At 53.2% G+C, this 22827-nt stretch overlaps 2 protein-coding genes across 3 annotated transcripts in view; both read left to right on the plus strand.

Moving 5' to 3' along the window:
- The window catches only part of LOC138165203 (cytosolic carboxypeptidase 6-like), an 826089-nt gene that overhangs the window by 664132 nt on the left and 139130 nt on the right, over positions 1-22827 (plus strand). The gene's annotated exons all lie outside the window — the stretch shown is intronic.
- Positions 1-22827, plus strand: part of LOC138165361 (BEN domain-containing protein 5) — a 43168-nt gene that overhangs the window by 3949 nt on the left and 16392 nt on the right. Inside the window, exons 2-3 of one of the 2 annotated variants that reach the window (XM_069093614.1) lie at positions 10997-11130; positions 14015-14402. In XM_069093614.1, the coding sequence (XP_068949715.1) occupies positions 10997-11130; positions 14015-14402 (522 nt within the window). The remainder of the gene's footprint in view (positions 1-10996; positions 11131-14014; positions 14403-22827) is intronic. The other variant, XM_069093615.1, reaches the window with a different exon arrangement.

The following is a 22827-nucleotide window of genomic DNA, read 5'->3' on the forward strand; positions in this document are numbered from 1 at the left end:
GACCTCACATCGTGTGCCAGAGGAGTGTAAGGGGCTTCTGCACTATGCTGTCCCCTTGACAGATATTGGGTAGGCCGTGGGCAGGTCCTCCCTGGGCTGCTTATGCTGGGCAGACCTCTAGAACAAAGAGCCAGGGGCCCTTCCGGGGGCCAGGCTTGCCACTGGACACCCTGCTGTCATGCAGGGGCCATGGAACCCACTCAGATTGAAAGCTGATGAAGGGGAAGCAACTTGGCTACTTCCCTTTTCTTCCCCCTATGTTTTCAGCAAAAGAGATCAGCTGTTCCCCAAGAGTAGAAACCGAGTCAGCTGGTATGGTAGAATCGTCTGACTCCATTCTGCATACAGGGCAGCTGAGGCCCTCTAGTTCATCCCATACCTGACCAAGAGATCCCTCCCAGGAGGAGAAGCCAGACTCTCCCAGAGCAGACCCAAGCCTGAATGTGGGCAGTCTGTCAACACCCCCAGGTCCTGCTTTTGTTCTGCCCTCTGGGGTCCAGCTCAACAAGCCTAAGCCCTTTGACCACTAGTGGGTCACTGCCCCTTCCCCAGTCCTCTCTAGGTTAAATTCCCTCTAACATCATTCTTTAAGCCAGGCCTCCTGGAGCGCCCTCCACTCCCCACCCATCTGGTGGCCTCCTTTGGACCAGCTCCAGCTTATCCACGCCCTCCCTAAAATGTGGTGCCTGAGGCACCCGCTAGATTTGTAACCTTAGCTGACTTGTCCTAGAAGGAGGAAAAATCATCCCAGTGGGTGATTCACCGCTGTTTGCCCCGACAAGTCAGCACTGGTGCCTCTTGCCCTTAATGCCATCTACAATGCCAGCCGTGACACGCTGTTGTAAGCAGCAACAGGTTAGCAGAGTCTGAGAGCTGGTGGGGTCATTGTTCAGATGCAGAAACGGAGGGCTCACAGTGCTCAGAGCCAAGACTCTCGACTTAGCTCCAGGTGGGACCTTCGAGGCCACCTTATCTTTTTAAAGATGCTGACCTGAGGATCAAGGGGTTGAACTCCAGTCTCCTGCATTTCTGATGTTTTCCCAAAGCATTTCTCTAAGAAAGATTCAGCATTACAAAGAACTCTCCTCCAGGCAGCCCAGTAAGAGGGAAACTGAGGCCCAGAAGAGGGCAAGTCTGTGGTTGAGGTCATGCTGCAAATCTCTCTATTTCTTCTGCTTTCCATAGTGCTCCCTGGCCTGCCCTTTTCCCATCTCCTCCTCAGCTGTTCATACAGTAGCATTCCTTAGCCTGGTTACACCTGCTGTCCAGGGTTGCCATAGTATTTTGAACGGCTGCCTTCCCAGGTGTAGGCTGCCTCCTAAAAAGAGAGAGGTGAAATGAAAATAACGTAGAGGTACCAACTGGAAAAAAATAGTCTTCCAAATGCCCTAAGGAAACTAAATTTGGAACATACTGTGATCTGGTTCTGTGTGAAGCAGATCTGGGGACTGGTAGGGGGCTCGCGTTTAGACCAGGAGAGCATCAGCCTTGAGTCTAAAAGGTATCACTTTATCAGTGGGTTTGGGAACTCCAAATCTTGGGCTTTTTCTGTTCTTCTGTGCAGCTCTTGGTGTGTGTGTGTGTGTGTGTGTGTGTGTGTGTGTGACAGAGAGAAAGGGAAGAGGAAGGGAAGGGGATGGAGGAAGGGGAAGAGAGAGACGGAGATAAAAGGAGGGAGAGATTGTGAGAAATTGTCTGATTTCTCCCAAGATTTGCTGTCACCATGTCCAGCACAACTTGAGGAGAGACCTTTTCACTCCTTGCTCCAATTTTGGGGGGAGCTGGTGCTCACCATTTTTGGGGTAGGATCCTTGGTTCTCTATCCATTTCATTTTTGTTTGTTAAACTCTAACTGGGTACTTTTTTCCTTTGGAACCCTTTCCTTGGTTATTGACCAGCTTGGAAACCCCCATAAGACTAGAGGGTTGATTCTTCCTAGAGCTGCTTTGGCATTTCCCATTCTTAGAAGTCCAAGCATCGATTAGGACAGCTGGGGGTGGGCATTGGGCGCATTGGGCCACGTCAGTCCTAGAAGAAGTCACACTCATATGGGCTGCAGCTATCACCTTGGCCAAGTCATTTCTCCCTGGGCCTCAGTTTCCTGTCCAGAATTTGGCTAAATGATGTTGAAGGTTCCCTCCAGTCCTGGCATTCCATTCTAGGGGCCCTCCCAGCTATGCTGCTGTCTTTCCTCTGTTCTGCAGTTCCTCTGACGTTCTGTGGTTCTGTAATTTGGGGGGATACTTTACTAGTTGTCTCTTGATGCTGTCCCTCCCTCCCACCCCACCCCACCCTTGCTCATCTTCTCCACTAAGACACTAATCTGTTGGGGGCAGAGACAGCTTTCTTTCTCTGCCCTGAGGAGGTGCCGTATTAAAGGCAAGGTTTGGCTTCCTTATGGCTGAATCAGTCTTAGGTAGTTAATCTCCCTCTTCTGACACCCAAAGGGAGACTGCGGCCGAGGCCCAGAGCTGCTTTGTGGCATCTCTGGAGAACATCCTGCTTCCCCAAGGCTTCCCAGCAGCCGCAGGGGCTCCCTCCAAAGCCATCATGCAGGGAGGGAGCCTCTGGGCCTTGTGGGTGCACTGTGACCCAGAGAGTGTGGCCAGTGAGTCACGAGGCCCTTCACCCAGTCCTCCAGGTCTAGAACACTGAACCCTCTGAAGAGCCTTGGGCAATCAGAAGGCACAGAGCCCCAGGACAGAGATGACGAAGGGACCCTTTTCCAGCCTTTCTAAAAGCCCTCTCTGCCCTCTCCCTGCCAGGCTCCATTTTTCTGGGTCAACTTTCCCCAAAGAGCCTGGGAGAGCCTGGGCTCAACTGGGTTTTGTTAGCAGCTAGTATATGCCATAGCCTGGTCTCTTTTTTGGACAGAGCCTGAAGTAGCCAGGGCCCAGGAATGGATGGCCTGCTCACCGCCCTCCTGTGAGCCACATCACGTGGCAGAGATGCAAGGGTCACTGGCAGTCACCCAGGCGGGGCCCCCTCTTGAAGACGGGGAGAGTAGAACTGCAATCTCGTGCCCACAGTTGGAGCCAGAGCCTCTGGATCCAGGTCAGGGCTCTTTCCTGGGGCAGGGCAGGCACATCACTACCCTCTCCCCCATCTGCCAATGTGCAAAGCTATCCCATCTCCTTCATCCGTGTAAAAGGCCAGAGAAAGCCAGCAGCCTCCTGTGTCAGGCCTTCAGCTGAAGCTCAGAACTTTGGAGATTTCTTTCCAAGTCCCATTCTTCTTTCTTGGATAACTTTGGTTTGTTCTGTTCTCGGCCCATCTTGGCATCATTGGTCCAAACAGAACGATGGCAAGAGAAATGCTTTGGCGAGCGCCCAGGATTAGTGGGGAGGCAGAGGGCTGGCCAGGATTGCTAGATGTCATCAGTGAGGGAGCCTGCCAAGGGGGGTGAGGGGGGGAGAGGAGGCGGCAAAGCTTGGAGTTTCAGTTTTGACATGTTTTAGTGGATATATACTAGAGCAGAGAGAAGCTTGTGGGTGCCACCGCCATCTCTGCACAGTGCAAGAGAACATTAATCACTCCAGGTCCCATCCGCAGGGGTGCACAGGCCCCCAAACATCACTGAGGCTACTGGCCAGAGCAGGAAGAGGCCATTCCAGACCAACTTTGAAACAGTCACATCCAGACACATAGATATATACATATTGAAGAAACGGGGGAAGGAAACAGACTCACCCAAGGGTCACCTTGTGTGTTAGTGACTCTGGAGAGACCAGACTGCCCCTTATTAGCTCCGATGTTCTCTGCTCCAAGAACTCTCCCCTACCATTTCAGTTCTCAGCTTTCTTCCAGCTCTGATGGGCTGTTCTCAGGCCCCTCCCAGTTCTGACATTCTGTGTTCTTTGTTCCAAGGGCTGTCCCAGTTTTGATATTCCATGTTCTAAGCCCTCTGTCTTATGGGTCCTCTCAGCTTTGACATTCCATCTTCTAAGGGGTCTTCTAAGAATGCTGCTTGTTTCTCTGTCCTGAGGCCCCTCCCAGCTCCAGTGCTTGGGGGAGGGGAGGGGCTCTGCAGAGCTGGACTTTTTCTCTTCCTCCCTCTCTGCTCCAGGTTTTCATGCCCTGCTGTCTCCTGGGTGGACTCCCAGTTGTCTGACCATCCCTTCTGCCGAGAGAGCCCCTCAGGCCTCTGTCCTGGGCCCTCCCCTCTTCTAACTCTCGGTGTTCTCACCAGCCCCCATGGATTCCATTCTCAGCTTGCTTAAACCTCTATATTCAGCCCTAACCTGAGCCCCAGCACCTTCACCCTCAGGTCTGGACCCATCTTAGATCCCACCCCCTCCTGCATGTCCCTCTTCCTTCTTCTGCCAGGCCCTTCCCTCCCTTGTTTGCTGTTCAGTCTTGTTATCTCTCCCTCCACAATGATTGCTGTTGCCTCCCCTTCATCTCCTTCATCTCCACTCTCCCTTCTCTCCAATCCATCCTCTCCTCACAGCTCCTGGTCTGACCATCTCACTCCTCTCCTCTAGAAGCTGCAGTGACTCCCCATTTCCCTTAGGATTAAACACAACTCATATGTGTAGCATTGAAGGTCCTTCCCAGTCTGAAGTGCAGCCTTGAGGCCTCTCTGGGCTGATAATGGATCCCTCCCTTTGGCTCCCACTCCACACTCTGGCCAGCTGACGCACTGGCTGTGCTTTTGCTCAGGTGGACCCACTGCCATAACAGAGTGCTTCTCCTGCCTCTGGGGCCTCCCAGCTACCTTCAGGGCTTAGCTTCCATTCCATCTCCTTCAGGAAGCCCCCCTATGATTGTCCTGATAGTGCCCCCCACCCCAGGCACCTCTCCTGCATTTGCAACTCTGCTGCCATATTTCCCCTTTAAAGACAAGGAGGGCTTCATCTTTTGGATTGCATCCACAAATGTTTGTTGATTGACTGACTGATTTTAACTATCAGTGGCCTCCCAGCCCATCATTTTCAGTGAGACTCTTGAAACCTGTAGGGCACTCAGCTTTTTCCTGGACACTGGGGATCTTTTCCACTGTTTGCAGATTCTTCTAGTATAGTCAGAGTAGACCATCAGGCCCCTTGGAATTAGGAGACCAAACTTAGTTGCTCTGGACAAGTTATGTGACTTCTCTGGCCCTCTGCCTCCTCATTCATACCCATTGGTTGGGCCCCTCTGAGTGACCCTGAACAAGCCATTTAACTTCCCTGAGGCTCAGTTTACTCATCTGAAAAAGGGGGATAGCATGCCTCCTAACACTCCCTGTTTGATGCCAGTAGTGTGGAAAGTGTTACTGTTTTATGTACTTTAAAAAAGAAACAAGACCCAGTGCTGGTGGGCTCCTCTGGGACCTGGGAGCATGCCTGGGCCTCATTGCTCAGTCAGGCTCAGCATTTGAGCAAATCTCCCTAGGTCAGTAGCTCTCGGCACTTTACCTGGCAGAGGCTTATTGAGTTTCTGAGCCTATATTCTGCTGACCTTGAGGCCCACTTCCAGCCCCTGCCCACCTCACAGGTTAGTACAAAAGGCTGTTAGGACCCAGCCTCAGCACCCCTTGGGCAGGAACACTGTCCTCTGCCCAGCATGTAGGCGGCCACCCTGCTGGGCTATTTTGAACTCTTGGTGGACTGGGGTGACCTAGAGGGTTCAGGTATCTGCCAGCGGTCCCTCTTCATAGAGCTTAGTCAGGCCTTGGAAGCCGTAGAGATAGAATTTTCCCTGGTGGCAAGCCAGGCCTGGAACGAAGGCCTGACTCCTACAAGACACATTAACTCTATTAAGGAGCTTTCCAGGGGCGGCTGCGAGAGTCCTAGAATGTTGGAGGTGTGAGAGCCCTTATATATGAGAGCAGAGAATGTCATTGTTGTTCAGGACCTTAGAACTGAGGCCTTGGGATGGGCCTTGGAACATAGTGTATCAGACCTGGGAAGGGCCTCAGAACAGGAAGTGTCAGAGTTGGGGGGGAGCTTAGGGATCTTCTACAGTTAATGTGTTTGAGGCACCTCATGGGGTATATAGCTCAGTCTTTACTTTCCTACTTCCCTAACAAGTGGTCATCTTCTTGAAGATTTCTAGGAATGGGGAACCTCACTACCTTTCAAGATTTTTCCTTATGTAGAATGAAATCTCCCTCCCTCCAGCGTCTACCCCCCATCACTCCACAACATGCTGTTTGGGGCTTTTAAGGTTCTAGATGACAGGTGTCACATCCCTCCTCTCCTTTCACCTGCTCCCTAAGTTTTGTCTTCAGGGTAAACATCCCCACATTCTTCATCCTACGTCCTGCATCCTACAGGGCCTGATCTCGTCCTCTCAGTAAGCCGCTTGACAGTCCCCTTATTATCACCATTTCACAGATGAAAAGACTGAGGCTCACAAAGGTCACACAACTGGCAGGTGGCAGGGTTGGAGTGGGACATCCAGTCTCGACCCTTAAGCCCAGCGTCCTTTCCATCGCTCTTCATCTGGGGCTGGCCTCCCCCTCCACAGAGGGCTTCAAGCCGAGGCTGGACAGCCACTGGGGGTGTTTGGGATTCCTGCCCCAGTTTGGGATGGATCAGAAGACACTGGAAAATCCTTCCTGCCCCCAGAGGCTGTTCTGTCGATGGCATACACTTCGACAATCCACTTAGGTTTGGTTTTTGTTCCGTAGAACAGCCAGGCTGAGAATTTTTCTATCCTCAGCTCCCCTAGCTCCCTCTCAGGGAAGACCCCATGCTTTGGCAGAATTGCTCAGGCCCAAGGTCAAGATTGTGTTGTTTAGAGCTTAGAGATACTCTCGGGTTCCCATAGTCCGTCCCCCTCATTCTTCAAGGGAGGAGACTGAGGTGCAGAGAAGGGAAGGTCTTTGGCCCAGACCCCTGGCAGAGGTGAGATTCAGAATCAGGGCTTCTGCTTCCCTAGCTGACATGTTTCCTGCCCCATGGTGCTGTGAAGACAGCAGACACTCGGTGCCCCATAAGGCAGGCCTGACCAGGGGCAGAGGAAGGGCTTCCCGTCTCCTGAACACACTCAGATCAGAAGCGATTTCTCTAATTACATTGCCCTTAAAAACATCCGCTGGGACTGGAAATAGAAAATCAATGCAGGCAGTGGCTGCTTACCCTCCTTGCATTCTCCACGTCGGGTATTCAAGGCTTCCGGAGTCTGTCCGCCTTGGTAACATTGTCATTCCCGTTGCTCTGCTAAGGCCTTTACGTTTTCACCTAGCTGTCTGTTTAACTCTGCCAGCAGGAGCCTTGGGAATCCTAACACTCGGCACCATCCTCTGCCCTGGGGAAGAAATAGGCCAGGATACCATCATCTGTCATTGACCTGTCACCTACCAGGGATCTTGGCCCCTCCCAGCTGAGGATAGACATGTCAGTCCTCTCTGGCTAGTGTCTGGAGTACCCGCAAGGGGATGTGGAAAATGATGTTGATCAGAATCACTGGGACTTCCCATTTCTCTAGCCACCAGGGCTGTCCTCAGGAAGCTTCCTTCCTTCCTTCCTTCCTTCCTTCCTTCCTTCCTTCCTTCCTTCCTTCCTTCCTTCCTTCCTTCCTTCCTTCCTTCCTCCCTCCCTCCCTCCCTCCCTCCCTTCCTCCCTCCCTTCCTTCCTCCCTTCTTCCCTTCCTCCCTTCTTCCCTTCCTCCCTTCCTTCCTCCCTTTCTTCCTTCCTTCCTTTCTGCCTTTCCTTCTTTATTTCCCCCAGTTCACTCTGCAGCCCAAGCTCCACTTAATGACTGTATGTTGGGCCCTCCTGGCTTAGAGTTCTGGTCAGTGTGAACTTTCTCTTTTGAACAGCAACCCTGAGGGTCTTCCCCTCCCAGTTTGCTTTCTTTCTTTTTTTCTAATTGAAGGGGCCATCCCTTGACTCCCTTCTTAAAGAGGTCTATTTACTGAATGGTCATTACCTCAAAGTGAGTACCTCAGAAGGCCTTAGCCTAAGAGGGCCAGGGTCTCCCATTTCATCCTGGGCCATCTCTAGTCATCCTGACGAATGTCTGGCCACTGGACTTAGATGGCTCTGGAGGAGAAAGTGAGGCTGGTAACCTTGCACAGTCCTGCCTCACTCAGATCCCAAACAACTGCAAGACACATCATTGTTTTAAATATGCGAAATAAAATGCATAGGATTGCAAAGGAAATCAATACTATTGAACTACAGTTTTAAGATATTTTTCAAAAACCTGATGCCATGGTCCTCTTAGGAAATGAAGGACAGACACACATCCTCAGGAAACTTAGAGCACTATAGAAGAAACAGGAAGGCTTCAAGCCAAGGCTGCCTGAGCCTGGACTGGGCCAGTAGCAGGGCTGGACCAGGCCAGTCGGAACTGCTGGAGTTCTGGGGTGGAGGTCTGGAAGGGGCCTTAGGGGCTACCCAGTCCTCTCATTCTACACAGGAGGAAACTGAGCCCCGGGGAATGAATGAAAGAAAAAGCATTTATTGCATGCTAGGCACTGTGCTAAATGCCAGGGGCACAAAAGCCAAGTTAGTCCCTGCCCTCAAGGAGCTTCCATATTAATGTAGGATTTCTTCACTTTTGTAGGGTCAGCTTGGGAAAGCCCACGGGCCTTTAACAAGGCCATGTTTTTAAATATGCAAAATAAAATGCATAGGATTGCAAAGAAAATCAATACTATTGAACTACAATTTTAAGATATTTTTAAAAACCAAGTTCACGTCTTCCAGATGAAGGTCCTCTGTTCTAGTGGTAGAAACAACGCTCCCTGGGCATCCCTCGAGTGGTCAGGGAGGATTGTTTGGGTTGGCAGAATCGCAGAGATGGGGACTGGGGTCATGGGCAAGGAGATTCAGACATTCCTCCCAATAGCAATGGCGAGATGGATTGATGAAGTGATGCTTGCAAGGTATCCAAGGTCAGGATTTGAATTCAGGCCTTCTGAACCTCAGTGGAGTGCCCTCCTCCTGCCCCACCCCATATGACTAGTGTGTGCTGATTCTCTGGCAAAGAGAGGCAGGAGCTGGCTAGGCTTCTCTTGTCCAATAGCAACAACAAAGAGTGACAGGAGTAATAGTTGCCAACTTGTTTGGGCCACTTAAAGGTTCACAAAGCCCTTCACAAATACCTCCCTGTTTGACTCTCCTAACATCACCCCCCCCCCCCGCCTCAGGAGATGCTAGGGATGTGATCATCCCCCCTTTAGAGGATGAGCCTGAGGCTCAGAGACCTTAGGTGACCCAGGCAGGAAGCCTCCAGAGGGGTCCCTGGAGCATGGTCTTCCTGCCTCCAAGGCCAGGCTTTACCAGCTGCTGCTTCTCCTGCCTGGCCTCAGTCTCTGCATGTGCTAAATGAGGAGGTTTGCCTGGCTGACTGACCTCTCAATGGCCTCCTAATGACAGGGCTGGCCTGGGACTTCAGGCCCTCAAGCTCCAAACCTTTCCCTGCAAACCTGCCCCCCCTGCTCTCATCTCTGCTCATTTATAGCAGCTTTGCATGATTCTGTTTATTTGTTTATTTTTAGGTCTAGAAAAAGGAGAGAAAAAAAGAATTGGAACAGCCTTAAGCATTTTTTTTGGCTTGTTTTAAAGAAAGACCAGAAACTTTCCCTTGATTGAGGCTTAAGATGTTGGTGCCTCCCACCCTCCTTGGATGAGAGATCTGTGTAAACACTGAAGCCCCAGTAATGGGACCTATTGTTTGGTCCCTGGTCCCTTTTAGGGCTCTAAGTCTCCATGGGTGACATCCACAGCCAGCTCCCTAATGTGTCCACAGATCCAGTGCCCCCCCCAGAATTAGTTCTTCTTCCTTCCCCTCCTGTTTCTCCCTCCCCTCCTTTCCCTCACTCCCCCCCCTTCCCTCTCTCTCCCTCCCCCCCCACCAAATGGTCCCTTCCAAGCCGGCTCTCTCACCCGCCCCCCCACTCCCTCTCTCTCCCTCCCCTCCTTTCCCTCTCTCCTTCCCTCCTTTCCTTCTCTCTCTCTCCCTCCCCTCCTTTCTCTCATTCTCTCCTCACCTCCCTTTAGTTCCTCTGTCCCCAGAGTAAAAAAATCCAGTGTAAAAGAGCTGTTTCTCTCTACTCAGTGGCTGTCCCTCATATAGAAGCAAGTACCCAGAGTCCAGTAGGGTTCCCCTCCATTCCTGAGGCTGCTGCAGGTCCCCTGGCCACACAGAGTGTGGTCGTCATAGAGGACCAGCCCTGAGCAGAGCAGATGTCTTTTTAAAAAAATATTTGTTTGCTTGTTTTTTGGAGGGGGGAACACAGGGCATTTGGGGTTAAGTGACTTACCCAAGGTCACACGGCTAGTAAGTGTTAAGTGTCTGATGCCAGATTTGAACTCAGGTCCTCCTGACTCCAGGGCCGGTGGTCTATTCCCTGCACCACCTAGCTGCCCCCAGAGCAGATGTCTTTAGGTGCATCAGAGTTTGAGCCTGGGGAGGCCATGGTTCAGAGCTGAGCTTTGGAAGTCTTGGCCTTTTGTTTCTTCAAAATATCTGATGTAGATGGTGCTTATTTCTCCATGACCTTCATTCTCTAATGGGATGTGGAGATTTGGGAGAACAGGGATTCATCCAAAGAGTTATCTCAGCAGAGACCGCCCCAGAAAGATCACATCCACCAAAACACCATCCACCCCCAAACCGTGATAGACCTTCCCCCAGCACGCCGTAATTTTGTTGTTGAGCTGGTCGAGGGCCAAATCCTCCCTTCTCGGTCACGTGGGGACATGCATTTGGAAGACAGCAGTTGGGAAGCCTTTCAGGAGAAAGGGAAGAGGGATCCATTACCCATGATCTCATTTTGAGATCCTTCAGGATGCCCCGTCAGGCCTCAGAGCTCAGCACATGAGTCATGGAGAGAGCGGCTGTGGGCATGTTTCTGGCCCTCCCTCCTTGAACGGTGAGGGGATGAGTGGGCCCTAAGAGCCCTTGCATCTCAGATGTCCCATGATTCCACGAGGAAGCTTTCTCATTTTTAACTGGTCTTGCCAAGAGCATTAGCCAGCACTTGGGATGCCTGGGCACCTGGAGGGCATCTCTCTACCTCTGTAACTCACCTTGTTCTTTTCATCTACGTTTTCAGAGGACAAAACTGACCTTGAAAATAGTGTCATGCAGAAGAAAATCAAAATCCCCAAACTTTCCCTCAATCACATAGAAGATGAGGAAGAGGTCCGAGACTATGGCGATGACGATGGGGAGTTTAGACACAGTAAGGTATCGCCTTCTTTCCTGTCTTGGGAAGGGCTTGAGGCCTTTGGGGAGTAGCTGTAGCATAAGAGTTCCCCAAGTCAGCCCCTGTGAAATTCAGAGGGATCAATGTCAAGTCCTACACTGGGGTTCAGAAGATCAACTGCCAAAGTAAAGACTTGAGAGGACATGGCAAGCCAACAGGTGTCAATAAGATCTGGGGGTTTGAATGGATGACAGGCTCCAAGGGACTCCACAGCCCAATATAGTAACCAAACCCCAGGTATTTACTGCAGACCCTAGGCTGCCATAGAGGGGGGACGAGGGCAGGCTGGGCATCCCGCTCTCCCTCCCAGGCCCCCTACACACAGCTGGCTCAGTGGTGTGCCACAGCTTAAGAAGGACATTGAAGAACTGGAAGGTGACCAGTGTGTGTCTGTGCTGTTGGAGGGACAGCGGAAGGCACGGGGCATGGTAAGCTTAGCGAGGAGATGGCATGGCAGGCCATGATGGTGGAAGGATGAGCTTTGTTCTGCTTGGCCCCCAGTGGGAGAACTAGCAGCAGCCAGAGGGGTGGAGGAGGACTTTTATCTCCTTCCCTAAGTGGAGTGGGCTCCCTCTGAAGGCCCGGAGCTGGCACCCAGTGGGGAGGGATCCTCAAGCAAAGACTGGAGGGTGGGTGTCAGGACCTCGGCTGGGCACTGGCCTAGATGCTCCATGTCCACTTCTGTGGATCCCCTGCCCCCTCTGGTTTGCACTGTACAATGAGGGTTCAGACTCACTGATCCCCAGGGTCTGTCTGGGATCCATGGGCCCCATCAGAACGCAGGCCATTGATGGCCCCTTCAGCGTGCTTTCTCACAGCAGTCCTGTGAGGTAGGCCTTTCAGGTGTGCTATCCCTCCTTTATAGATGAGGAAACTGAGGCTCAGAGGCCAGTGAATTTCCTGGGTCACAGAGCTGACCGGTGCTGGGGCCATGGACTTTACAGCTGGAAGGGCCTTAGGAGCTGTATCACCCAAAGCCCTCCTTTTGTAGTGGAAGAAACGGGGACCAGGACAGGGAAATGGGCTTGCTCTCTGGTTCCTATGCTAGGAAGCCACGGTGCAAGGATTAGAACTCAGGTCCATCGCTCTGGCAGAGGCAGGTCCTGGACAGGAGCCAAGCCTTGGCCCCTGCTGACTCTGAAGGGCTTGGCTGCATTGTGCTGGGTGTGTGCCAACCGCCTACTCTAATCTTCCTTCTGCATGCTTCTGTATGAGCTTGTTCAACAAGAGGGTTGGTGAGCCCCGAGGCAGCGGCAGACCTGGGAGCCCAGGCCCAGGAGCCCTTGGTCTGGGAGCCTACAACCGTGTCGGCCACCAATAACTTCCCCTCCTGCCACATGGGCCCTGTGTTCCAGAATTGGGGCTGAGGGGCAGGGCTCAGGCCCAGCTCTGCCTCTTCCTGGCTGGGGCCCCTAGGAATCCTGGAAAGACCAAGCACTGGGTGGGAGTCAGTGGAGCTGGGAAGGTCAGCAATGGGCCAACTTTGATCCTGGGGTCATCTTCCAGGGCTCTTTTCACTGAGACATTCAAAACAGAGGAAGTCAGAGCTGTGCTCTTCTGTTCTCAAGCCCCTCCCAGCCCTAATATCCCCTGATTTAAGGCCCCTCCCAGCCCTGACATCTGGTTCTAAGGCCCCTCCCAGCCCTGGCATCCCCTGTTCTAAGGCCCCTCCCAGCCCTGGCATCCCCTGTTCTAAGGCCCCTCCCAGCCCTGGCATCCCCTGTTCTAAGGCCCCTCCCAGCCCTGGCATCCCCTGTTCTAAGGCCCCTCCCAGCCCTGGCATCTGGTTCTAAGGCCTCTCCCAACTCTGATATTCTTTGGTTCTGTGCTCATCTCAGGATGTAAAGCATCTCTGGGGGGGCTTGGAAAGGCCTGAGGCTGAGGCAGCCACCAGATGATTTCTTTTGGACCCTAGAGTCTCAGAACTCAGGTGCACAAGGAACTTCAGCAGTCAGGGCTGTCTCTCTGCGGGGTTGTTTTTTGTTTGTCTTTTTTATGGGTGGGGGCTGGGGGCAGGGCTTTGCCTTTGTTTGTATCCCCCATGCTTAGGCAAGAACATGGCATACAGTAGGCACTTATTAAATGCTTCTTGGCTCAGTCATAAAGGGGGGAGTTCTCTGCCTCTCAGGGTGCCTGCCACGTTGTTGGGTCCTTCTAGTTGTCTGGAACATCCTCCTCCTTGTGGTCAGTGGGCAGAGATCTGCTTCCCTGTCTTGCCTGCTTACTCCCTTGCACCTCACTCTGCCCTCTGGGGCCAAGCAGAATAAGCCCAGGCCCTCCAACTCTTGATAACAAGATCCTGTTCCCCCAAAGTCTGCCCCAGGAGAGGCGTCCCCAGATCCTTCCCCAGCGCCTTCCATGGCACAGTCTCCAGCCTCCTCTGCCTGCTGGGGTCCAGCTCGGGCTCTGGCCAGGGCAGGGGAGGGGGCTGGCTGCCTCCCTCCCTCTGGACAGACAATATCCCTGAACCTTAAGGCTTGACGTGCTCCTGCACGTCACACTGAACTGCCTCTCCATCCCTGAAGTCTCACATTAGATGCTCCTTCCCTCAGCAGCAGGTGGCTCCTCCTCAGACCCAGTGGAACACTGGGTCGGTGCCTCTTTGGGGGCACCTGCATGAAATGGGGTATACTGGCACTTTCGGTGTTGGTGCCCCCCCTTTCCAAGACTCTGGGCTCCCTCAAGATGAGCGCACCATGCTCTGTGTTCAGCAGGCGCTTAATGGTGGTTGTTTTGTTCAAAGTCCCAGGACTTTTTCTCTCCCCCATCCCCCTTCCTCTGACCGCACTGCTCCCTCTTCTCTCCTCGTGCAGCCCAGGCGCAGGAGGTGGCACTGACCCCTGTTCCCTCTGTTGTCACCCCCAGAGACAAGAGGGGCGGAAGCAGAGTGAGTCAGGGGCCCACAAGAGTATCGAGGCCGTGGTGGCCCGCCTGGAGAAGCAGAACGGGCTGAGCCTGGTGGGCAGCGCCAGCCCCGAGGACATCTTTGTGGACTCCTCCAAGGGCATGGACGGCATGGATGGCATGGACGAGGCCGTGGTGCCCCGGGCCCTGTACGAGGAGCTGCTCAGGAGTTACCAGCAGCAGCAGGAGGAGATGCGCCACATCCAGCAGGAACTGGAGCGGACTCGCAGGCAGCTGGTGCAGCAGGCCAAGAAACTCAAGGAGTGTGGGACTCTGGTGTCGGAGATGAAGGAACTGCGGGATCTGAACCGCCGGCTCCAGGACGTGCTGCTGCTTCGGCTGGGCAGCGGTAAGTGCCGACGGTCCTGGCAGGGTAGGGAGGGGAGGGCCCTGACCCTTCCAGGGGCAGACTCAAGGTTCTCCGTCTGAACCCCAGCTCCGCCCCTTGTCCCGTCGGACTCCTGTAAAACGGGTCCATGGGGCGAGAACCACACAACATTGGGGCTACCTGAGCAGAGCAGGGCCCAGGTGTCCGTGCCTGCCTCTCTGCTGCCTGCTGTTTTCACTGGTGGCCTTATCCAGAATCCTCAGGGGGCATGCTTCCCATAGCACCCTAGCTCAGCTAGACAGCCACCGTCTTGGGTGACAGAATGAGCATCCAAAAAGGCCTTGACAGGGAGCCACCAGTTCGAATGAGGATGAGCTTACATTGTCTCTGGCTAAATGTAAAGTTTTACCCTGTGAGTTCAAAAAATCAATTCTCTGGTATGAGACAGGACAGCCTTGGCTAGGCAGCAGTTTGTCTGAGAGGGCTGTCGTGGGGAGTGGGCTCAGGATTCACGACAATATGCTTTTGTGAGCTCAGAAAGTTCATGGGATAGAGGCCCCCCATCCAGGACTGGGGACTGTCCTTGTCCTCTGCCCTGGTCAGATAGACCCCGTCTAGAGGACTGGGCTCAGTCTGAGGGTGACCAGAGGAGAATGACCAGGATGGTCCAGGGCTGCAAGGGGCATGCCACATGGAGGAACAAGGGCTGTTTAGGGGGACCATGAGAACTGCATTTGGGCCTTTGAAGGGCAGCTACTTTAACCTTGTTCTACATTTCAAGAGAGCACCGGAGGGAGGGCCAGGGAAACTGAGATTAAATCTGACAAAAGTCTGGCTCTTGCACCAGGGTGGCCATGGGCAAGTCACTTCCCTCTCTGGGCCTCAGTTTCCTCTCCTGTAAGGGAATGATGCTCATGGCCCTGCCTGCCTTAGATCTGGGGTCATTTTGATTTGGAAAGCCCTTGGGAGGTATTGAGAAAGCAGACGGGCAAGAGCTGCTGCCAGGCTTCTGTTCATAGCCCCTGACAATGCTGAGGCCAAGCTCTGAAAACCTGTGTCTGACCGGGGAAGGAAAGGCTCCTTTCTTTTCAGGATCCCATGTCCCCGAAGGCAGGGGCACATGGAGAGATCACCATGAAGGTGGTGATTCTGACTTGCCCCACTTAGTGGCTTGGGCCCGGCAGGCCTGCCCAGTCAGGGTCTGCCTTGAGCTGACTGTGTGGCTGGGGCCAACTCCCTCCTCTCTGTATCCTCACCTGTAAAATGGGCATGTTGAGGTGCTGGAAGGACATCAGATGTTACTATTATTGTTGTTTGGTCCATCCTGGGACCTGATCAGCTTGATGGGGAGAGTGGGCCCAGAGAGGGGACACCTCTTGTCCCTTGGGACTCCTATAAAACGGGGCCATTAGGCAAGAACCACAGAATGTCAGGGCTGCCTGAGCAGAGCAGGGCCCGGGCGTCTGTACCTGCCTCTCTGCTGCCTTCTGTTTTCATTGGTGGCCTTATCCAGAATCCTCAGGGGGCATGCTTCCCATAGCACCCTAGCTCAGCTAGACAGCCACCGTCTTGGGTGACAGAATGAGCATCCAAAAAGGCCTTGACAGGGCGGGTAGGTGGCGAAGTGAATAGAGCACCAGCCCTGGAGTCAGGAGGACCTGAGTTCAAATTCGGCCTCAGATACTTAACACACACACACACACACACACACACACAAAACTTGCTGTGTGACCTTGGGCAAGTCACTCAACCCCAATTGCCCAGCCTTCCCCTCCAAAAGAAAAATAAAACAAAACAAAACAAAAAAAAAAACCAAAAAGGCCTTGACAGGGAGCCACCAGTTTGAATGAGGATGAGCTTACATTATGTCTGGCTAAATGTAAAGTTTTACCCTGTGAGTTCAAAAAATCAATTCTCTGGTATGAGATGGGAGGACTAGCTAGGCAGCAGTTTGTCCGAGAGGGCTTCCTGGCTTGCCTCTGGCAGCACTGGGCCTAAGATCTGGCATTGTGACCCAGTAGATGTCTCCGTGTCCCGAGGTGCCTCCACAGCCTGCCCCCCCACCAAGAAACTCATCTCCTCCCACCAGCCGTGACCCACAGGCTTGTGAATTTTAATGGCTCTTAGAGATCTATTTGTTCAGAAGTTTTTAAACCATTTCTGTGTCTTAGATCCCCCTTCCCCCGCCCCCTGCATTAAGTCTAGTGAAGCCTAGGGACCCTTTCTCAGAATAGTGTTTTTAAAGGCATAAAACAAAATGAGGAGGATTAAAAAGGAAGCCAGTTGGAGTGAAGGGCAGTTGTCCAGAGCGTCCACAGAACTGGATTCAGAAGCTCCGCTGTAGTCCAGCCCACTTGGTTTCCATGGCCCTAGCAGAGACTATATGGCTGCAAGGCCAGAGTTAGAGCCAGACCCTGAACTAGCAGAGAAGTCTCTTAGAAACATTCCTGGACACGGGAATGAACAGCCCCTCAGGCTTTTCAGTCTGAGGGGAAGAAGAGGGAGAGAGATTGGAGCTCTTCTGCTTGGCCTCCAGGACAGAGCTGGGACAAGTGGGTGGAGGAAGATATTCCTCACATTGTAGAGTAGACAGGGAGGCCTCAGAAGGTGGTGAGTGCCCTGCCTCTGAGGTGAGGAATCACTGGTCATGGGGCGTTGGGCTGGCTGCTCCCTGAAGTCAGTCCTGGCTGAGACAGAGGGAAGGAGCTTTGTGTTTGGCCTGGGAATCCAGGGTGCCACTGTCGGCAGCTCCCGGCCTGAGGTATTTGCAGGAGATGGATTTTTGGTTTTTGTGTTTTTTTTTTCAGGGAACCCACTCCAAGATGAACCTTGTGACTTAAAGAGAACCCGAGTTGTCCTTAGTCAGAGTTGAATTTAAGCCTTTAAAAAGCCTCATTGGAAGCCACAGGAGTGCTGGTCTTTGGCAACAGGGAGAAATTTCCATCCCCAAATGAGCAGCCTTTAACCATTGCGGGTACATGAGACCTGCTGGAATGGGGCATAGTTTCTGTTGTTTTCCTACAACGATTTGCCTGGAAAAAAATTGCCCTGCAGCCTGAGTGCCAGCCCCATGGAGGAAACAGAGTGGGCATCCCCGCCTGGGCAGCTGCCATGGGAGAGCAATCCAGCCTAGTCCAACAAATGTGTATTAAGCATCTTTTGTTGTTCAGTTGTTGTTCAGTCATGTCCTACTCTCGGTGACCCCATTTGGGGTTTTCTTGGCAGAGATACTGAGGTGGTTTGCCATTTCCTTCTCCAGCTCATTTACAGATGAGGAAACTGAGACAAACAGGGTGAAGTGACTTGCCCAGGGTCACACTGTCTGAGACCAGATTTGAACTCAGGTCCTCCTGACTCCAGGGCTTCTGCTCTATCTGCTACACCACCTAGCTACCCCTTAAAACAGCATTTTTGAATGCTTCAAATAAAATGCTTGGGGATTATAAAGGAAAACAATCCAATGGAAATAGTTATCAAAGTCTTTTCAAAAATCCAAGTCCACAGCACTCTGAGATCTTTCCACGGCCCTGCATTTGGTCTAACCCCCTCGCTTTGCAGAGGAGGCAGTGGATCTTGCCAGGGTCACCCTGTTGGCCGCAGGTCAGTTCAGGCTGGCCTCTTTCTGCTGCTCGCCATGCTGATGGCATGGCCGTGGGCACTAGTGGGTTGGAGGGCTAGGCTGGAGGCATGCCACGTTTACAGGGCAGTTATCTGGGGTCCTCTCTGTGAGTCCCCACAAACAGTGTGGATTTGGGCTCCCAAAATGAGGAGGATCACCAAAGAAGCAGCTTCTCTGTCTGGGTGGAACAGGAGGCCTGTGGTTGGGGCCTGGGGCCATTTCAGATGACCCTCCTCAAGTCCCCCCCTCCCAATCCCCAGCATGACCCCAGACACTGGGGGTTTCCACTTTGGCAGGGTCTGTGTCTGAAAGCCAGGAAGAGATGACTCTTCAAGGCATGTGGACCTGCCTGCATTCAGAGATACATGAGATGCCATGGTGGGCACCCGAGCCCTATGGAGACAGGACATGCCCTGTGGGATGCCCAGGGCACAGCAAGGGACAGCAAACAAGAGAGGCTGGGGGCAGTCAGAGTGAAGAGCCAAGCTCCTAAAATGAAGACAAGGGTTAGAGGCAGGGAGGGAAAGGGTGAGTGTGTGTGTACATGTGTATATGTGTGTCTGTGTATGTGAGAGAGTACCTGTGTATGTGTGAGTATGTAAGTGTATGTGTGACCTTGAGCAAGTTACTTAACCCCAGTTACTTAGGGGCAGCCAGGTGGCTCAGCGAGTAAGAGCACCGGCCCCAGTGTCGGGATGACCTGGGGATCAAATCTGGGCTCTGATACTCAGCACCACACCCAGAAATAACTGGCTGTGTAACCTTGAGCAAGTTACTTAACTCCAATTGCTTTTAAAAAAAAGCCTTCTGAGAAGAGGTGTCTAGGTTTCACCCGACTACCTAAGGTGTGTTCCAGGACACAGAAAAGACCAAGACCCCCTCGGCTCCCTCGATTCACAGGAAAGGCAGGAGAGGCCACTGTGCAGGCTCCTTTTCTCCCTCTCTTGGCATTCCTTAAAGGCCCAGCTCTTGAGCTTCCTGACCCCTCCTCCAGTAGTAATAACCAGGCTCACAGACCCCTGGCTTTATAGTCATGCTTAGAGATCTTGGGTCTTTGGAAGGAGCATCAGGCTTGTTGCAGTCAGACCTGTGGGTCCCCTGGGCTACCTTAGAGAAGGTGGGCCAGGGACCAGAAGTGAGGAGCTAGCACAGGCCCTGCAGCAGGGACTGGAGACCCTCTCCAGTCTATATTCAATCAATCCCATACTACCTGTGCTGTTCTGGCCCACGGCAGATCAGAAGTGGCCAATTACAGTGAGGCAGGCCAGACCCCCAGACAGGGGACCCTAAAATGACGTGGGCATTCAAAACCAGGCTCAGCCTGGCTCGATTACTGATAGTTAGAGACATGACCCTGAGTCCTTGAGAATAGTGAAATGTGGTTCTTTGGTCTTAAGAAAGCAGCAGCTCAGAAGAGAAACTCATTTCCGTGTATCACAGCAGGGCTGTTCATGTCCTTCCCCAAAGCCGTCAGTACTGGAATGGGCACAGGAGTGGATACAAGCACAGACAAAGCATACACAACGCTAAGAGGTCCCAAAATGGAGAGGTTAGGGGGCATGGGAGCTGCCTGGAGGGCAGTCAGGGTGCTGGGAGACAGGTATGAAGAGACAAAGAGGTTCCTCCCAACTGGTGGGGAGATCCTGGTGGACCTCCTGGAACAAGTGACATCAGGTCCTGGTTTGAAAGGACTGGGAGGGAGGTTATCATCAGTTGGGGGAGGGTAAGGCAGGACTAATGGCCATGGTGCAATATCACAGGCAAGGAGGGTCTGGTCTGGGTGGGAGGCCACAATATCTCAGCCAGGAAGAGATCTAGTGATGGTAGACATGTTGGGGAGGAAGGATGAGAGGGAACAGGAAGACGTCGTGGAAGGGGCAGCCTGGTCTGGGAGGCTTCCATAGTCAGGGAAGGCACACGTGGTCCAGGTGTTGGTCTAAAGGCCTCTGTTGGCCTTCATTCGCATTTTCCATTTGTTCAGTGAGGGCCTTAGAGAGTTGTCTGTGTTGCGGGCTGAGTAGAGCCAAAGGGCTCTGGTTCCAATCCTGCTCTAAATTTTACTGCCTGTGTGACTGTGAGCCAGTCAGCCCCAGGGACCTCATGTTCTTCCTCTTTAAAAAGATGATCTCTGAAGGCCCTGTGTTCTGTGACCTCAGGGTGCTCCCGACTCTTATAGCCTGTGTTCTGTTTTCAAAAGATGCTTCTGTCTCTGATATGCCAGGGTCCTAGGGGTGAGGAAACTGCTGGGAGGCACTGCCGCACAGAGGCTAGTGTGAAATGAAGCATTCATCCAAGGCCCGCTCTCTTCACTGCATCCCCTGGGCCCAGGAGGCAGCCTGAGGGCCTGGGTGACCTCCGCTAATTGTGTTCTCTGCTGGTGGCCCAGAAACCTATCACCTCGGGCCGACACTGGGGAGTGGAGAGGCCAGAGAAGACACAGCTTCCCTTGGGACCAAGAATCTTCACGGCTGGTTGACATTGCAACCGTTGAGGCTACCCCTGCCCCATACTCTGCTCCTCCTGAGGGCTTCTCCCCTGAGAGAGCCCTAGGAAGGAAGAAAGCTGGCCTGGCCAGGGCCGAGGCATCCCTTCCTCTCAGAATGTCCAAGCTGAAAGGGCCTGAGCCTTGTCTAGGGGGCCATCCCCTACCTGAACAAGAGACCCTCCCCCTCAGCATCCCTGAGGAGGGCCTGGCCTCCAGAGGCAGCCCACTCCACTCTGGGACTGACCAGCAGAGCCAGGCTGGTCCCTTCTTCCACATGACCACAGCAGGAAGGCCCCGAGTCCTTCATGGACATGCTCCAGCATGTCTGAGGACTCCTTAAAATGTGCCCAGAACAGAGCTCCCTCCTCCTCCAGCTGAAGAAGACAGAGGTCAGTGGAGCCAACACCTCCCTAACCATGGACACTGAGTGTCCAGCCTCTCCCTGGCTTCTTTGTCTTCCCTTTTGTGCTCACCTCACGAGGAGCTTGCAGGCCATGGCAGTGTGACTGGGGCAGGCGGTGGATGGACGTTCCTTAGTGAACATCCTCCCAAATCTTGATTCCCATTTTATAGATGAGGAAGCCAGGGTGCACTCTTGTGACCTGCACTCAGCTCCGTGCCTCCCAGGCAGAGAGGAGAACCCAGGGGCCTTCAGCCACCTCTAGTCCAGTCCACACACAATGGGAATCCCTGAGAGAGCCTCAACTAGGCCTGCCCTTCCTGGTCTGAGATATCTTATTTCTGACTCAGAGAAAGAGGAACTGTCTCCCCCTTTCAAAGCCCGTTCTGCCTCATCTGGGATGAATCCTTTGTTCTGGGGGTGACGGGTGTAAAGATGGCTGGGGGGAGAGAAGAGGGTGGCAAGTAAGAATAGGTTGAGGACGTCTGCATGTGGTGAATCCATACCTGTTAAGTGCCAGGCACCATGTCAGGTGCTAGGGGTACAAAGAAAACAAAGAGAAGGTGCCTGCCCTTGAGGGGCTTACAGTCTGATGGGGACACATCTATATACTGTCCCACTATAGACAGCATAAACAAGAAATAATTAACCTAGGGAGGGAGGGCACTCATTAAGGAGGCTGGGAAAGGCTGCCCATAGAAGGTGGGATTTTAGCTTCCCTGAAGCCAGGGAAGGCAAACAAATGTGGCCACTGACCAGTTAAAAAGTAGAGTCCCTTGCCTAAAAGAAACTGGTGCTCTTTTCGGAGGGAAAAGGACCTGAACGCAAACTCTACCAAATCATTTACGAGTCTGGGAGAAGGAAGGAGCTGCTGAGCGTGTGCGGTCCCTGCTCTGCAGCTTCCCTCTAATGGGAGACAACATGCAAACCAAAGCCTTACAGGGTATTTAGAGTGGATGGAGGGGAATTTCAGAGGGAATGCACTGGGGGAGGCAGCGACCAGGGAAGACCCCCTGTAGAAGGAGGGATTTCAGCTGATCTTGAAGGAAGTCAGGAATTCCAGGAGGCAGAGGTGAGGAGGGAGAGCATTCCAGGCATGGGCCTCAGTCAGGGCAGAGGCAGGGAGATAAGGCAATGGGAAGTGTTGTATTTGGGACATAGAGTGCAGGAAGGAGAATGATGAGATTGGAAAGGTGGGAGGGGGCAGGGGCTTTAAATGCAAGCAGAGGGGTTTATACTTGAGCCTGGAGACAAAAAGGGACTCTGGAGTTTATTGAGAATGGGAGGCAGGGGTTGGGGTGAGGCACGGCTGCACCTTCTCTTTGATGGCTGAATGGAACATGGACTGCAGTGGGGGGAGATTGGAGGCAGGCAGACCCCCAGTGGGTTATTGCTGTGGTTCACGTGTGGGGTGGTGGGCCATGGCAGGGCCTGAGGAGAGGAGGTGAAATCGACAGGCCTTGGAAACAGATTGGATGTGGGGGGATGAGAGGCAAGGAGGAGTCGAGTTGGACACCAAAGGCTGGAAGGTGGGGGTCTGGGAAGACCCTGACGCCCTAGTCTGGCACTCCTGTCTCTGTGACCCTCCCCGTGTGTGCTTTTATAGATTTGCTGGTGGCCCCTGGGCTGGAGGAAACGCTAGGAGGCAGTTTTATCCCTGGTTGAAGCCCTGGCCCAAGGCTCAGTGACATACCTGGGGAGGGGAGGTAGTGAGTACCCTGCCTGGGAGGGGGCCTGCATGCCAGGCTGCAGACTCCCCAGGTGATTTACATGACCCTGGCCTTGGAAAGGCTGTGGCCAAGATCAGCTTCCCCAGGAGGAGATGCCCTGTTTGTGGGAGGCCGGGCAGAATCCCTGCCTGAGCATGGGCATGCAGGATCTTTGCTGACTGCGTGATACACAGAGGGGCCACCTGGAGTTGGGAGAGCTGGACCCCATTCAT

The sequence above is a fragment of the Petaurus breviceps genome, unplaced genomic scaffold, assembly GCF_028583685.1.
Source record: "Petaurus breviceps papuanus isolate PSGF00001 unplaced genomic scaffold, PetGlider_PUasm1.0 208, whole genome shotgun sequence".
Lineage (NCBI taxonomy): Eukaryota > Metazoa > Chordata > Mammalia > Diprotodontia > Petauridae > Petaurus > Petaurus breviceps.